Source organism: Labrus mixtus, unplaced genomic scaffold (assembly GCF_963584025.1).
Source record: "Labrus mixtus unplaced genomic scaffold, fLabMix1.1 SCAFFOLD_64, whole genome shotgun sequence".
In the NCBI taxonomy this organism is placed as follows: Eukaryota; Metazoa; Chordata; class Actinopteri; order Labriformes; family Labridae; genus Labrus; species Labrus mixtus.
The window spans coordinates 1-15000 of record NW_026870284.1 but is presented as its reverse complement, the minus strand read 5'-3'; the positions used below and the strand labels follow the sequence as shown (position 1 = coordinate 15000).

General features: G+C 49.3%; 2 protein-coding genes across 3 annotated transcripts in view; both read right to left on the bottom strand.

Annotated features, from left to right (window-relative positions):
* Positions 1-10056, bottom strand: part of sos2 (son of sevenless homolog 2 (Drosophila)) — a 29724-nt gene extending 19668 nt beyond the window's left edge. For both annotated transcript variants that reach the window (XM_061034089.1, XM_061034090.1), the window contains exons 1-7: positions 9205-10056; positions 2064-2189; positions 1810-1941; positions 1500-1664; positions 1222-1428; positions 686-829; positions 135-245 (exon numbers count right to left, since the gene is read on the bottom strand). In XM_061034089.1, the coding sequence (XP_060890072.1) occupies positions 135-245; positions 686-829; positions 1222-1428; positions 1500-1664; positions 1810-1941; positions 2064-2189; positions 9205-9288 (969 nt within the window). In that variant the 5' untranslated portion in view covers positions 9289-10056. The remainder of the gene's footprint in view (positions 1-134; positions 246-685; positions 830-1221; positions 1429-1499; positions 1665-1809; positions 1942-2063; positions 2190-9204) is intronic.
* Positions 10057-11591: 1535 nt separating this feature from the next.
* Positions 11592-14575, bottom strand: l2hgdh (L-2-hydroxyglutarate dehydrogenase). The gene is made up of 7 exons (XM_061034091.1): positions 14281-14575; positions 14045-14207; positions 13939-13973; positions 13662-13829; positions 13372-13529; positions 13091-13222; positions 11592-13017 (listed from the first exon to the last, which is right to left on the bottom strand). The coding sequence occupies exons 1-7, from the start codon at positions 14350-14352 to the stop codon at positions 12822-12824; spliced, it is 924 nt and encodes a 307-aa protein (XP_060890074.1). The 5' UTR covers positions 14353-14575; the 3' UTR covers positions 11592-12821.
* Between the last annotated feature and the right edge of the window lie 425 nt (positions 14576-15000).

Below are 15000 nucleotides of genomic sequence, written 5' to 3'. Positions count from 1 at the left end.
GAGAGACAGAGAGAGAGAGACAGAGAGAGAGACAGAGACAGAGACAAAGAGAGAGAGAGACAGAGACAGAGAGAGAGAGAGAGAGAGACAGACAGAGAGAGACAAAGAGAGAGAGACATCTCTGAGCATCTCACCTGGAAGTAGAGGCCGGCGGTTGGTCGGGCCATCAGGTTGTTGAAGTGCTTGTGGAAATCTTTACTGAGAATGTCCTGGGACAGAGTCTCATAGGGGTCGAACGCCTGCTCCTACACACACACACACACACACACACACACACACACACACAATAATAAGAATAATTGATACTTTATCAATCCGTCACTTTTACACTGTAACAGAGGCTGAACATGTACTAATGGAGAGGTCTCAGAGTGGGGGGGGGGGGTAGCCCACAGCGAGTGCTCCAGAGCAGTTCTGGGGTTCGGTGCCTTGCCCAAGGGCACCTCGGCAGGGAACAGGAAGTGGACCGGCACCTCTCCAGCTACCAGACCAGCTTACAGACTTGAACCGGCGACCCTCCGATTCCCGAGTCCCTACAGACTGAGCTGCTGGCCCACGTGACGCTCAGCATGAAGGTTTCAGGTGTGAACTTTCGATTCCCGTGTAACAGTCGAGACATTCAGGGCGTTACTGCAAGGTAACCATGAGGAGGAAGTGAAGGTTTGTTTGGTTTGTAACTTCTCACCTCTGCGAGATCCTCGAAGCAGCTGCCCACCAGAGGATGAGGGCTGCCATCCGCCGTCATCTCCACGGCGTCCTCGATCAGCCCGAGCAGCTTCACCGTCAGCTCGTGGATGTCCAGGATGTTACTGAAGATCACCTCCACGTCCTGCACACAATCAGCTGATTACATTCTCTGAGCGGGCAGGAAGCTTCAACATGGAAACAGGAAGTCACCGTAACATTAGACTTTAGAGCGCCGTCTCACTCTGACCACGATCATCAAGATCTATTCACTTCACTTCTACACATAAAGCCTGTGCACGCCGTCAGAGCGTCGGTAGGCCCGTGCGTTTAGCATGAAGGAAGCGAACAGCAACCCGTCTGAATCTGACCCGCCACGAGTCACGCTGCGTCTGTTTCCCCCTGAGCCCCTAACCGCCAACGACCCCGCCCAGAAATGGTACCGTCAACGACCCCGCCCAGAAATGGTACCTCCATGGCTCTGAATGGCTGAGAGAGTATTTATTAACCCTTTAGGGGTCAGTAGTGTTTCCTCACCTGAGGCGTGAAGATCTTGGTGTTGGACAGGAAGTGATGGCGAAACACTTTGATGATGAGGTCGAGCTCTCGCAGGTACTGGCGCTCCTCGGCGATCTCCAGCCTCACCAGGTCGTCGTACGTGAGCTCGCCGGAGGACGACGGCTCGTCCGTGCACTGAGACATCAGACCGATATCCTCCTCCTGGTCGAACATGTCCATGAGCACCTGAACACACCATCAGGTTAGAGGTCACAGAAACACCTGAAGGCATCACACCTGTAGCCCCGCCTCCTCACCTTGTCTGCGCACATGGACACCTTGATGTCCTGCTGGCTGATCTCATAGTGACGAATGTTGCCCACATAGTTTCCCGCCAGTTTGAGAATGTCGGCTGATATGTACTCGAGCACCGCCACGATGTACAGCGAGACGTGGTAGTCCACTTTGTAGCCCAACACTTCCTGTTGGAGGAGGAAACGAGAGGTGTGAGTAGAGTTACCTGCAGCCTGTGGTTAGAATGGGGACGTGTCCTGTGGTTAGAAAGGGGACGTGTCCTGTGGTTAGAATGGGGACGTGTCCTGTGGTTAGAAAGGGGGCGTGTCTTACCTTGAGCAGGGGGTGGATCTTGTCCACGGGGAGCAGTAAGGGGTTTCTCCTCTTGCGTTTCTCGATGGCTGACTGAGCGTCGGCGATCGCCCACTTATCTATCGGGTGTGGGAAGGTTTTCTGGACGCGTTCCTGCAGAGACAGAAACATTTACTGTAGTTGACTGAAGGATTAAATCCATCATATGACAGGTTGAGAGTATAGAATCAGGTTAAATAGAGCTGCAGATATAATCAGGTTAAATAGAGCTGCACCTCCACGTCCTGCACGGAGCGAGGCTGGGCCACACACAGCATGTTGAGCAGCTGCAAGATCAACTCCTCGATGTGCTGCAGGGCGTCCTCCTTAGCCAGGAGGTTAGGGTGGACCTGCTTCTGCACCTGAAGAGAGAGAGAGAGAGAGAGAGAGAGAGAGATGATAGAGAGAGACAGAGAGAGGGAGAGACAGAGAGAGAGACAGATAGAGACAGAGAGAGAGAGACAGATATAGACAGAGAGAGAGAGAGAGACAGAGATGATAGAGAGAGGGGGAGAGAGGGAGACAGAGAGATGATAGAGAGAGAGAGGGAGAGAGGTAGAGAGTGATGATAGAGAGAGGGGGGAAGAGAGAGAGAGAGAGTGATGATAGAGAGAGGGGGGAAGAGAGAGAGAGTGATGATAGAGAGAGGGGGGAGAGAGAGAGAGTGATGATAGAGAGAGGGGGGGAGAGAGAGAGGGAGAGTGATGATAGAGCTCCTGTATTCTGGTTCTATAAACAGCTGGTGTCAGACATCTTAGTGAGGCTCAGGTCCCTTTAGTCTAGGGACCGCTCTGACCTGCAGCCCCCCCCCCCTCTTATACTTTGAAACTCACAGACTACAGACTGAACCCTAACCCCCCCCCCCCCTTATACTTTGAAACTCACAGACTACAGACTGAACCCTAACCCCCCCCCCTCTTATACTTTGAACTCACAGACTACAGACTGAACCCTAACCCCCCCTCTCTTATACTTTGAACTCACAGACTACAGACTGAACCCTAACCCCCCCTCTCTTATACTTTGAAACTCACAGACTACAGACTGAACCCTAACCCCCCCCCTCTTATACTTTGAAACTCACAGACTACAGACTGAACCCTAACCCCCCCCCCTCTCTTATACTTCGAAACTCACAGACTACAGACTGAACCCTAACCCCCCCCCAGGACAGAGAAATCACCTCCACTCCGGCTCATAAAGGGAAAAAACATGATCTATGAAGCTGTCCAGGCAGCGTCTCCTGTGGGTGGAACCAGACCCACAGAAGGTGTGGCATCATCAGGCCCCTCCCCCTTACCCATCATCAGGTCTACATGTGGAAGCCCCTCCCCTTACCCGCCCTCCCAGAGTGTGCCGTCAGTCGGGCCGTGCCCTCGTGCAGGAATGCTGTCAGTTGAGATACTCTTATAGCAGCAAACACAGACTCGGAGGAGGTGGATCCAAAGACAGCCTCACAAAAGGCAGTCCTGTTCACACGCTGCTGATGGAATTACCCCGGCGTGCAGTTGAGCGGGGCGTTATGATGTCACCACGTTGCCCCCGGATGAAGGAATGTGAGAGGAGAGTAAAAAGGTCAACGCAGACAGAGTTCATGCATTCTTCAGCTCTGACTTCACTCAGGATGTCCCCTCCACTTTCAGATCAAACTCACTCGGGGGGGAGAGAAGCACCCTCTCTGCACGTCTCTCTACGTCATCTCTGTTTGGATGCACGCTCACAAGACCCTGCCGTTATAAATACTCCCCGTTATGAAGACAGACTCTTCAAAGCAGAAGTGATAGATCCTCTGGACCACAAATAGACACCAGGAGCAGTGAGTCACCACGCTGAAACCACGGGGGTTTCCCTCCTCGCATTCACACAACAGTTAGTGGACTACCTCCAACAGGGTCAGGACGAGAGGCCGACAGGAACACAAACATCTGAATGTAATCAGAAGAAAGTCAAAGAGAACAAACCCTGAAACACTGCAGCAAACACGCTTGAAAATACTTCATCAATCACCAACAAACTAAAGCGCTCTGTAGAGACTGAACCTTCTGATCAGAACTTAAAGGTCCAATCAGTGAGCTGTGTAGAGAGTGAGATGATAAAGGTATCTTACTATGTGATCATTAAGGAAACATGTTGAAGTGCTGGCTTCTCTGACAACAATGCAGCAGCCAGTATGTCCTCCTTCTAACTTTAGATTCTGCTCCTGAATGCTCTGGATTTGTTTGGACCAGAGAAGGTAGGCACTTTTAAGACCCCCCCCCACACAGCCGTTTTGGACGCCCCTCGGTTTGTCAGATATGAGAGCAGTTATCAGGTCAAACCAACAGGTGTTGCAGCGATGGAAGCGGGCAAGAGAAGTGGTTCAGATAGAAGTGATTGTACCCGACCTAAAAAGCTGATCTCTGATTCTGTCCGTGTGTCTTTTGTCTCAGAGTTGATCTCTGCCCTGTGGTTCCCCAGACAGTGTAGTTGTAATGGCAGATGATGTCATGGCATGAATCAACAGTGACACATGCTCGGGTATAATAACAAGCCCCACACACACCCCCCCACACAACCTGTAACCTGAGCCTGATGCAGCCCCGTACACAGCCGGCACAATAATCAATTGAATTAGAAACGTTAACCTTGAATTAACGCCGTCCAGCCTCTGATTGTTACCTCAATCTCTACGCCTCCTTCACCAACACATACACACACAGAAAAACAGATCGTAATAATATATAGAATATAATAAAAATATTGATACTTGGCAGCCATGAATCATGCTGTATACATTCCCCCCCAACACATCACAGTGCTTCCTTACTTTCTCTGCAGAGAGTCACACAAAACAGAGAGCTGAGAGTTTCACCTCCACCATGCACAAAGAGGACTCTCCTTAAAGAGATCTGTGAACAACCTCCTCCTCCTCTCTCCTCTCGCTCTCCTCCTCCTCTGTCTCTGTCCTCCTCTGTCTCTGTCTCTGTCCCCCCCCCGTCCCCCCCGTCCATGGACAGCTGTGAAGAACAGCGAGTCACGGTCTGTCAGAACCATAACAAACCGTCTCCTGCGTCAGTCTCTGACAGGCTTTCCCCGCGGCGGTTGTGTAACAAGTTGAGGCAAAGCGACGGCGGCCTGGCGGCCCACCACCTGCTCTCACGGTTTCACCTGATTCATCTCAGCTGTGCGGCGTATCACTGACAGAATCACCACATGGTCCATGCTACACTATCAACAACCTTTCATATTTACACTTTAACTGAGGAGGTCCAACCGGCTGCTACAGAACATCAAGTCAAACATACGGGCAGCGCAGACGACCCGCCATGTGCAGAGACGTGAGGAGGTGGTCACATCACGTCTACACCGCCGACATGTTAGCTCGCTGTGCGTTAGCGTCGCTTTGCACACGGCATGAAACGGATTTGTGTGTGAGAGATCGGCACAAAATCAGCTATATTCGTGAGGACCGGTCGGTCAGGTGAAAACCAGAATCAAAGAGGGAGACCGTTCTCTACAAAACATTCAAATCCTCGTCTTAAATACTTTTCATTTTAACGAGGAAAGATAAGTCGTGTTCTTCCATGATTTAGTTCCCCTGTTCGGCTCTCTTTCATTCCTCTTCTTGTTGCCTTGATGCTCATCATATTCTACTTTCACTGTCGCAGAGCATCGACCTTTAAACAGCTGAGGCTGAACACAGTTTTACAGAACATGATGCAGAAAACAATGCTTGGGGTTACTAATACTCAGGAGGAGGTGACGAGGTGCTCTGCTGCGTTCTGGATCATCTGCAGGAGTTTGATGAGTGTGATGTCACAAGAGCCTGAACCAGGAGCTGTGTCTCTCTGACAGGTTAGGTCTGATCTTCCTCATGCTGTACCGGGCTAATCCACATGACCGGGTGATCGAGGCCACGTACACATAAAGGTTAGCGGGTCATCAATCAGAGTCAAAAGGAAGGTCGATCTTTGACCTTACACGTCTGACATGTTACACGTCTGAGAGGTTACACGTCTGAGAGGTTACACGTCTGAGAGGTTACACGTCTGACATGTTACACGTCTGACAGGTTACACGTCTGACATGTTACACGTCTGACATGTTACACGTCTGAGAGGTTAACAGGTTACACGTCTGAGAGGTTACACGTCTGAGAGGTTACACGTCTGACATGTTACACGTCTGACATGTTACACGTCTGACATGTTACACGTCTGAGAGGTTACACGTCTGACATGTTACACGTCTGACAGATTACACGTCTGACATGTTACACGTCTGACATGTTACACGTCTGAGAGGTTACACGTCTGAGAGGTTAACAGGTTACACGTCTGAGAGGTTACACGTCTGAGAGGTTAACAGGTTACACGTCTGAGAGGTTACACGTCTGAGAGGTTAACAGGTTACACGTCTGAGAGGTTACACGTCTGAGAGGTTAACAGGTTACACGTCTGAGAGGTTACACGTCTGACATGTTACACGTCTGAGAGGTTACACGTCTGACAGGTTACACGTCTGACAGGTTACACGTCTGACAGGTTACACGTCTGAGAGGTTACACGTCTGAGAGGTTACACGTCTGACAGGTTACACGTCTGACAGGTTGACAGGTTACACGTCTGAGAGGTTACACGTCTGAGAGGTTACACGTCTGAGAGGTTACACGTCTGAGAGGTTGACAGGTTACACGTCTGAGAGGTTACACGTCTGAGAGGTTACACGTCTGACATGTTACACGTCTGACATGTTACACGTCTGACATGTTACACGTCTGACAGGTTACACGTCTGAGAGGTTACACGTCTGACATGTTACACGTCTGACATGTTACACGTCTGAGAGGTTACACGTCTGAGAGGTTACACGTCTGACATGTTACACGTCTGAGAGGTTGACAGGTTACACGTCTGAGAGGTTACACGTCTGACAGGTTACACGTCTGACAGGTTACACGTCTGAGAGGTTACACGTCTGACATGTTACACGTCTGACAGGTTACACGTCTGACAGGTTACACGTCTGACAGGTTACACGTCTGAGAGGTTACACGTCTGACATGTTACACGTCTGACAGGTTACACGTCTGACAGGTTACACGTCTGAGAGGTTACACGTCTGACAGGTTACACGTCTGACATGTTACACGTCTGACAGGTTACACGTCTGACAGGTTACACGTCTGAGAGGTTACACGTCTGAGAGGTTACACGTCTGACAGGTTACACGTCTGACAGGTTACACGTCTGAGAGGTTACACGTCTGACAGGTTACACGTCTGAGAGGTTACACAGGTTACACGTCTGACATGTTACACGTCTGAGAGGTTACACGTCTGAGAGGTTACACGTCTGAGAGGTTACACGTCTGACATGTTACACGTCTGACAGGTTACACGTCTGAGAGGTTACACGTCTGAGAGGTTACACGTCTGACAGGTTACACGTCTGACAGGTTACACAGGTTACACGTCTGACATGTTACACATCTGAGAGGTTACACAGGTTACACGTCTGACAGGTTACACGTCTGACAGGTTACACGTCTGACAGGTTACACGTCTGAGAGGTTACACGTCTGAGAGGTTACACGTCTAAGAGGTTACACGTCTGACAGGTTACACGTCTGAGAGGTTACACGTCTGACAGGTTACACGTCTGACAGGTTACACGTCTGAGAGGTTACACGTCTGAGAGGTTACACGTCTGACATGTTACACGTCTGAGAGGTTACACGTCTGACATGTTACACGTCTGAGAGGTTACACATCTGAGAGGTTACACGTCTGACATGTTACACGTCTGACAGGTTACACGTCTGAGGAAAGAGAAAATGAAGTCGGTGATGACAGCGAGAAACCAGGATGATGCAAGAAAAGGGTGAGAGAGGGTCACTCAAAAAGGAACTGTTCCTGCTGACCAACAACATTCAAGTCCAAATATTTCCTGTCCTTGAACTTTCAACTAGCGTCACAGGAATAACATTAGATTTCTTTTTAAAAGCTCATGTGTAAGAATCATCAAACTACAGAGGAACTACAGAGGAAGGTCTGTTTCAATACTGTGAAAGGATGAGACATCGAATGAGGAACAAACAAAGACACAAACAGTAACACACACACATCTGAGCATGTGTGTGTAACGGAGCCCGACAGTATGACCAGGACAGCTTCACTCAAATTCAATTGAAAAGGTGTCAAACCAACTCCCTGCTAGTGTTAGTGTGAACATCGTAACTATGAAACATGGCAGTTAACAGCTCGACAGTTCAAAAACTGTACAATGTTGGGCAACTTCTTCAAAAGCAGGGTGGGAAAAAGTCTTAATAGGGAAGTTGTGTGAGAGACTTATTTGAATAAACTGTAAGTAGAGGAGGGCAGCAGGTCCTACACTGCAAAAAACACAGAATTTAATTCAGTTTAACGGAGGAATTAACTGCTGCTCGGAGTCACAATATGTTACATACAGGACCTGTGTGTGTGTCTGTGTGTGTGTGTGTGTGTGTGTGTGTGTGTCTGTGTGTCTGTGTGTGTGTGTGTGTGTGTGTGTCTGTGTGTCTGTGTGTGTGTCTGTGTGTGTGTGTGTGTGTCTGTGTGTGTGTGTGTGTGTGTGTGTGCGTGTGTCTGTGTGTGTGTCTGTGCGTGTGTCTGTGTGTGTGTCTGTGTGTGTGTGTCTGTGTGTGTGTGTGTCTGTGTGTGTGTCTGTGTCTGTGCGTGTGTCTGTGTGTGTGTCTGTGTGTGTGTGTCTGTGTGTGTGTGTGTCTGTGTGTGTGTGTGTGTGTGTGTGTGTGTCTGTGTGTCTGTGTGTGTGTGTGTGTGTGTCTGTGTGTGTGTGTGTGTGTGTGTGTCTGTGTCTGTGCGTGTGTCTGTGTGTGTGTCTGTGCGTGTGTCTGTGTGTGTGTCTGTGTGTGTGTGTCTGTGTGTGTGTGTGTCTGTGTGTGTGTCTGTGTCTGTGCGTGTGTCTGTGTGTGTGTCTGTGTGTGTGTGTCTGTGTGTGTGTGTGTCTGTGTGTGTGTGTCTGTGTGTGTGTGTGTGTGTGTGTGTCTGTGTGTGTGTGTGTGTGTCTGTGTGTGTGTGTGTCTGTGTGTGTGTGTGTGTGTGTGTGTGTCTGTGTGTCTGTGCGTGTGTCTGTGCGTGTGTCTGTGCGTGTGTGTGTGTGTGTGTGTGTGTGTCTGTGTGTGTGTGTGTGTGTGTGTGTGTGTGTGTGTCTGTGTGTGTGTGTGTGTGTGTGTGTGTGTGTGTCTGTGCGTGTGTCTGTCTGTGTGTGTGTCTGTGTGTGTGTCTGTGTGTGTCTGTCTGTGTGTGTGTGTGTGTCTGTGTGTGTGTGTGTCTGTGTCTGTGTCTGTGTGTGTGTGTCTGTGTGTCTGTGTCTGTGTGTGTGTGTGTGATGCTCGTACCTTCCGTAGAGCTTGCACGAACAGGCCTCTCCATTTGTGGCTGTTCTCTTCACTGGAGAAGTCGTAGATCTGCTGAGGCTGCATGCTGGAGCGGCTCCTCCGGGCTGGACTGTCAGCATCGGCCCCGGGTAGAGAGTCCCTGTGGGCGGGTCAGTCCGGTCCAGACAGGCACGGTGGGAAAAGTCAACCCGTCTTACGTGTTAATATTAAAAGTGTCAGGAAAGCACAGCAAGAGTCCGGTGATGAGTCGTTATCTCCAAACGAAAACAAGCACATGTAGCTCTGAAGTTCGTTAGCTTGGAGGCTAACTGAGGCTAGCTCTGCTGCTGTAAACACGGGACAGCGGCTAACTACAGAGCTAACGGCTAATAACAATGTTGCTAAGTGTTATACTTGCTACTTGGCATTTGCTTTAAATCTTATAACAGGCACATTAAGTTATGTATTAAGTCACAACATGCTAGCTCGGCTAACTGACAGCTAACTACAGCTACAAGTGATGTTTGGTTATTTGCTGCCTTAACACCTGTAACGCTAGCAGGCTAACATTAGCCGACTAGCTGAGCAGTGCTACAGGCTGCTGCTGGCCTTCATGGATCCGAGTTTGATGTTTTATGTCGCGGCGCTCGAGCCGTTCTGTTCCGAACAAGGCACACTTTCTCCCGCGCTGCTCCCTCCACATGTAATCATCTTCTTCTCCGGGAGTTCAGGCGCTAAATCCAACGAAAAGCCCCCAAACGGCGGCCAATCCGCGGCATGTCTGCGGGCAGAGCAGCCGAACTGTTTTTGGTTTGAGAAGTCGAAGATGTTCGAACAAACTCCTCTGCTGTCTGCTGCTGCTGCTGCTCGGGATGATCGGTTACTCGAGAGTGAGTCGGTTCTTCGAGCCGACTCTTTTAAATAAGCGAAGGGAATCGACTCCTGATTTCTTTCTAATTCTCTTTTTAGTTTTTGTAAATTATTACCAGCTGAAGTAAAGTGGTGATCACTTACAATTAAATATTAATAAATAACATCCAGAGGCTTGTCATGCAGGCAGCTGCTGGGGGCCACTGACAAGTAGGGGGGCCCTCAAGTGCCAACAAAATTTAAACCACAGCAGTGGCCCAATATGTGCAAAGTTTGCAATGACAGTATTAAACCTCCCTAAGAGGGCCCCATCTGACAGCACTGGACCTGCATGCTCTGCATGAATTATTGTTGTGAAAAACATTTGTCAATGAAAGTTAGTGAAGGAAAATTATAGTTTTAATGTTCTTTTATTAAAAAAAATAATGTGATTGTGAACTTTGGCAATAAAAAAATCAACATTACGCATTTTAGTTTAGATGTTGGATTATTTCTGACCTCATGCTGATGAGAGCTGGTTGGTGGGTCATCAAGTCTCTAGAATCACGGCTGCATTTATCACAGGAGCTGTGTGATGGATCAACTGGTGACTCTTTAATCAAGGACGAGTCAAAAGATCTGAGTCACTGAAATGATCTGAACTTCTCATCACCACTTTCTGCCGTCACGGTCACAGTTGATTGGACAGAGAAAGAAACAGGCTGGACTTCTGTGTCATTACAGACTGGAGACCGTAAACTGGAGACCCTAAACTGGAGTCTGGAGACCCTGAACTGGAGTCTGGAGACCCTAAACTGCAGACTAAAGACCCTAAACTGGAGACCCTAGTGTAACCCAGATTAATTAAATTGAATTTGATTTTAGCCCTCTATTTTTTTTCCCTTTTAAGAGGGGAGTGACCTCAGCGAACCTCCATAACTTATGATTAATTGGTTTTCATTTTATTTTGTATTTATTTATTTCCCTATTATATTTTTCTTAACATTCCATAATCTCAAGATTAACTTTTATTGATCCCTGCAAGGGGAAATTCTCTGTAGTCATGAACACACACATAGGCTGAAATATACACACACAAGGAGAGAGATGGAGAGAAGCCAGAGTGACGGGGCGGCCCACAGCGGGCGCTCCTGAGCTGGTGGTGGGGAGGGGGTTTGGTGCCTTGCTCAAGGGCACCTCGGCAGGGCTCAGGAGGTGATCTGGCACCTCTCCAGCTACCAGACCAACTTCCATGCTTGGTCTGGAGACTGTAGACTAAAGACCCTAAACTGCAGACTGGAGACCCTAAACTGCAGACTAAAGACTCTAAACTGCAGACTGGAGACCCTAAACTGCAGACTAAAGACCCTAAACTGCAGACTGGAGACCCTAAACTGCAGACAGACCTTCATATTTACAGTCTCTCTGAGACAGACAGACAGAGGGAGGAGGACAGTTGGAGGATCGCAGCTCAAACATGACTTTGTGTTTTGTTCTGTTGTGATCGAGCAGTGTTTCATAAAAAACTGAAAACATTCAAATGTTATCTGACGAGCAGGTGAAAAGAATTCTGCTTTATTGACATCATTAAACATGTTCGACCAGTAAAAACATGGCTGTCATGTCTGTTACTGCCATTCTGCCTCCTAGTGGACAAACTGAGCCAGTGCACGATTCAGGAAACTGAGGAGTCAGCACAAAAGTCAAATGTTTATCAAGACTTTATTATAGAGCGATTACATCATCTCTTTAACCTTTTCATGGATGAAAAAAGGAGCAGAATGTTTCAGAAGTTGGTTTGTTACAAACATCAGACATCGTTTGTCAAAAAGAATCTCTCATTGTAAAAAACAAACATTCCTCCGTCTCTAAATGTAGAAAAGAGAAAGTTAGAGATGTTCTAGAAACATTCGGAGATACTTTCATTAATACGAGAAGCACCAAACATCCCAGTGTCCTAAACCAGTTTGTCTTTATGTTACTATGGTGACAGACCAGAATAATCAGGGCGCCAGTGGCCTAGTGGTTAGTTTGCACACTCCATGTACGGAGGCTGTAGTCCTGGTGGGCAGCCCGGGTCAGAGTCCGTCCTGTGTCTTTAATAAAGTCATAAAAATAAATCTTTAAAGATAAAAAAGTGTCGAACAGCGTACGAAAAACTGTGCGTTCTGCAGCCACAACAGGAAGACGATCATTCTCTACTTCCTGTTTGAAACTTTAATAACAACATCGTTATACACGTTAACTTCTCCTTAAAAAACCTTTCAGTTCACTTTTTGGAGTTCTCTCTGTGCGATATTTAAACATTTTCAGAGTCCCTCACTTCTACCCCCCGCCACAATAAAAGCTCATCCTTACCTCACTTCTACCCCCCGCCACAATAAAAGCTCATCCTTACCTCACTTCTACCCCCCGCCACAATAAAAGCTCATCCTTACCACACTTCTACCCCCCGCCACAATAAAAGCTCATCCTTACCTCACTTCTACCCCCCGTCACAATAAAAGCTCATCCTTACATCATTTCCACCCCCCGTCAAAATAAAAGCTCATGTTATTCTATCGTCATGCTCTCTGCCTCCAGACTTGAAACATGGTGAGGAAAGATCTGTTGAAGTGAGTTTCCCCCTAAATTAAGGTTTGACCTCTGACCTGTAGGTTTGACCACTGACCTGTAGGCTTGACCTCTGACCTGTCCTTAAAGAAACGGCTCGTTGCTGACGGTGAGTGGAGGTAGTGATATTCTGACATTCAGGATTGATCGTTTTGGGTTTTCCTTCCACGCCGTCTCTACAGCGTGAAGCGGCTCTCCACCTCGTCTGCAATCATCTCAGCGATGGCGAGGGAGGAGGTGGCCGCCGGCGAGGGGGCGTTACGCACGTGGAGAACCCGACTGCCCACGTCCCCGACTCCGCCGTCAAACACAAAGTCGTCCACCAGGTTCCCGTCTCGATCGAGCGCCTGAGCCCGAACACCTGCAGGACCCCTGCAGAGAGAACAGGAAGTGAAGCCCACCTGACAGAGACGAGTTCACCTGAGGAGGTCAGACAGCAGCGTACCTGAGCACGTCTCCCAGACTCAGGTCAGGGATGTACTTCTGCAGGATTTTCACCTGAGCTCGAATAAAAACTCCTCGATACATTTCTCCGATGCCGTACGTCAAGTTCCTCATCACCAACTTCTGGAGACCTCTGCAGACACAAACACACATCAACCACCAGGGGGCTCCACCTCCTGGAGGGAGGGAGGGGCTCCACCTCCTCCAGGGGGGGAGGGGCTCCACCTCATCATCATCACAGAAACAGGAAACAGGAAGCTGTTAGTCATCACGACACGTTACCTGAACGAGAGGGCGTCGGCAAAGTCTCGGGCGTTGAAGTCGTACACTTTGTAACCTTCTCTTTTGAAGGCCAGGACGGCGTTCGGGCCGAGCCACACGCTCCCGTCCATCCGCGGGGTGAAGTGAACGCCGAGGAACGGGAAGCGAGGGTCAGGAACCTGCGAGAGGATTTGATGAATATAACACAGAAAAGAGCCAGCAGGGGGCAGCATCTGTTCAAACACTGCCTCTAGTGGTCACTTCAGGAACTGACTCCAGTGGTGACCAGCAGGGGGCGCTGTGTGACTTACTGGGTAGATGTTTCCTTTGACCAGGTGGTGTTTCTCTGGCTTCAGGACTAAATAATCTCCTCTGAAGGGGACGATCCTCGGCTCGCCACTGCATCCTGACATCTGAGAGAGGCGGTCTGAGTACAGGCCTCCGCAGGTCAGGACGTACCGACAGTGCACCTCTCTGCCCTGGTCACACGGTTCAGGGGTCAGGGGTCAGGGGTCACACAAACACAAACATTAAAACATCAGAACACAGTTTGAAGGCAGAGGTTACCATGACGACCGTGTTTCTGACCTTCGTGTCTCTGATGGCGAGCGGATATTTCATTCCTGTGAAAGCAGAAGAGAAACATGACGCTTTGATCATCAACGTGTCCACGTGTCCAGCTCGTGATTCTCACCCTCGGCGCTCCCAGACGGGCTGTCGTTGACCGCGGCGATGTTGTTGACCTCCGAGTCCGTGAGCACCGTGCCGCCCGCCTCCTCAAAGTCTCTGCCGTATCTGAGCGCCACCATCCTCCAGTCCACGATGCCAGTGTACGGAGAATCCAACGCCATGATCCCCTGAAAGGACAACACGATGAAGACTCTGCTCGCCATCTTTCCTCTGCACGCCGCTCGTCTCTGAGACTCTCACCCTGCAGTACGGCTCTCGCTCTCGGATCCCCTTGGCATCCACGATACTCAGGTCTCGCACGTTGTTCTTCATGCCGCGCTCGTACAGCGCCTTCAGCCGCGGGATCTCCTCCTGCTCCAACGCCACGATCAGCTGCGAAAACAGAAATAAACAACGTCACATGGTGCAGAAAGCCCCTCCCTCCAACGCCACGATCAGCCTGAGACGAGGTTATCTTACAGTCGGCTGGACGGAGAAACACGAGCTGAACGATTAATTTCATCATGTGACCGATCAGAGAGCAGCGTTTGTTTGTTTGTTTCTTTGTCATGTGACCTTTAACCTTTCACAGCTTCATTGTGTTATTTATATTTGTGTTTCAGAGACCTTCCCACATCGCTTGTAGGGCAGTCCTTTCTTCTCACAGTACTCGTACGCTAACGTGGCTCCTCGCACACACAGACGAGCCTTCAGAGAGCCCGGCGTGTAGTAGATCCCGCTGTGGATGACGCCACTGTTGTGTCCGCTCTGATGAAAGGCTGAGAGAGAGAGAGAGAGACAGAGAGACAGAGAGAGAGAGAGAGACAGAGAGAGAGAGAGACAGAGAGAGAGACAGAGAGAGAGAGAGACAGAGAGAGAGAGACAGAGAGAGAGAGACAGAGAGAGAGAGAGAGAGAGAGAGAGAGAGAGACAGAGAGAGACAGAGAGAGAGACACAGAGAGAGAGAGAGAGAGAGACATA

Excerpts from the sequence above, each read along its gene's own strand:
- l2hgdh (XM_061034091.1), bottom strand. The coding sequence starts at position 14,352 with ATGAAGAACAACGTGCGAGACCTGAGTATCGTGGATGCCAAGGGGATC. Across the intron at positions 13,830-13,938 it reads TCGCCATCAGAGACACGAAG|GGCAGAGAGGTGCACTGTCG; the intron begins GTCAGAAACACG and ends CCGTGTGACCAG. Across the intron at positions 13,530-13,661 it reads TCAAAGGAAACATCTACCCA|GTTCCTGACCCTCGCTTCCC; the intron begins GTAAGTCACACA and ends ATCCTCTCGCAG.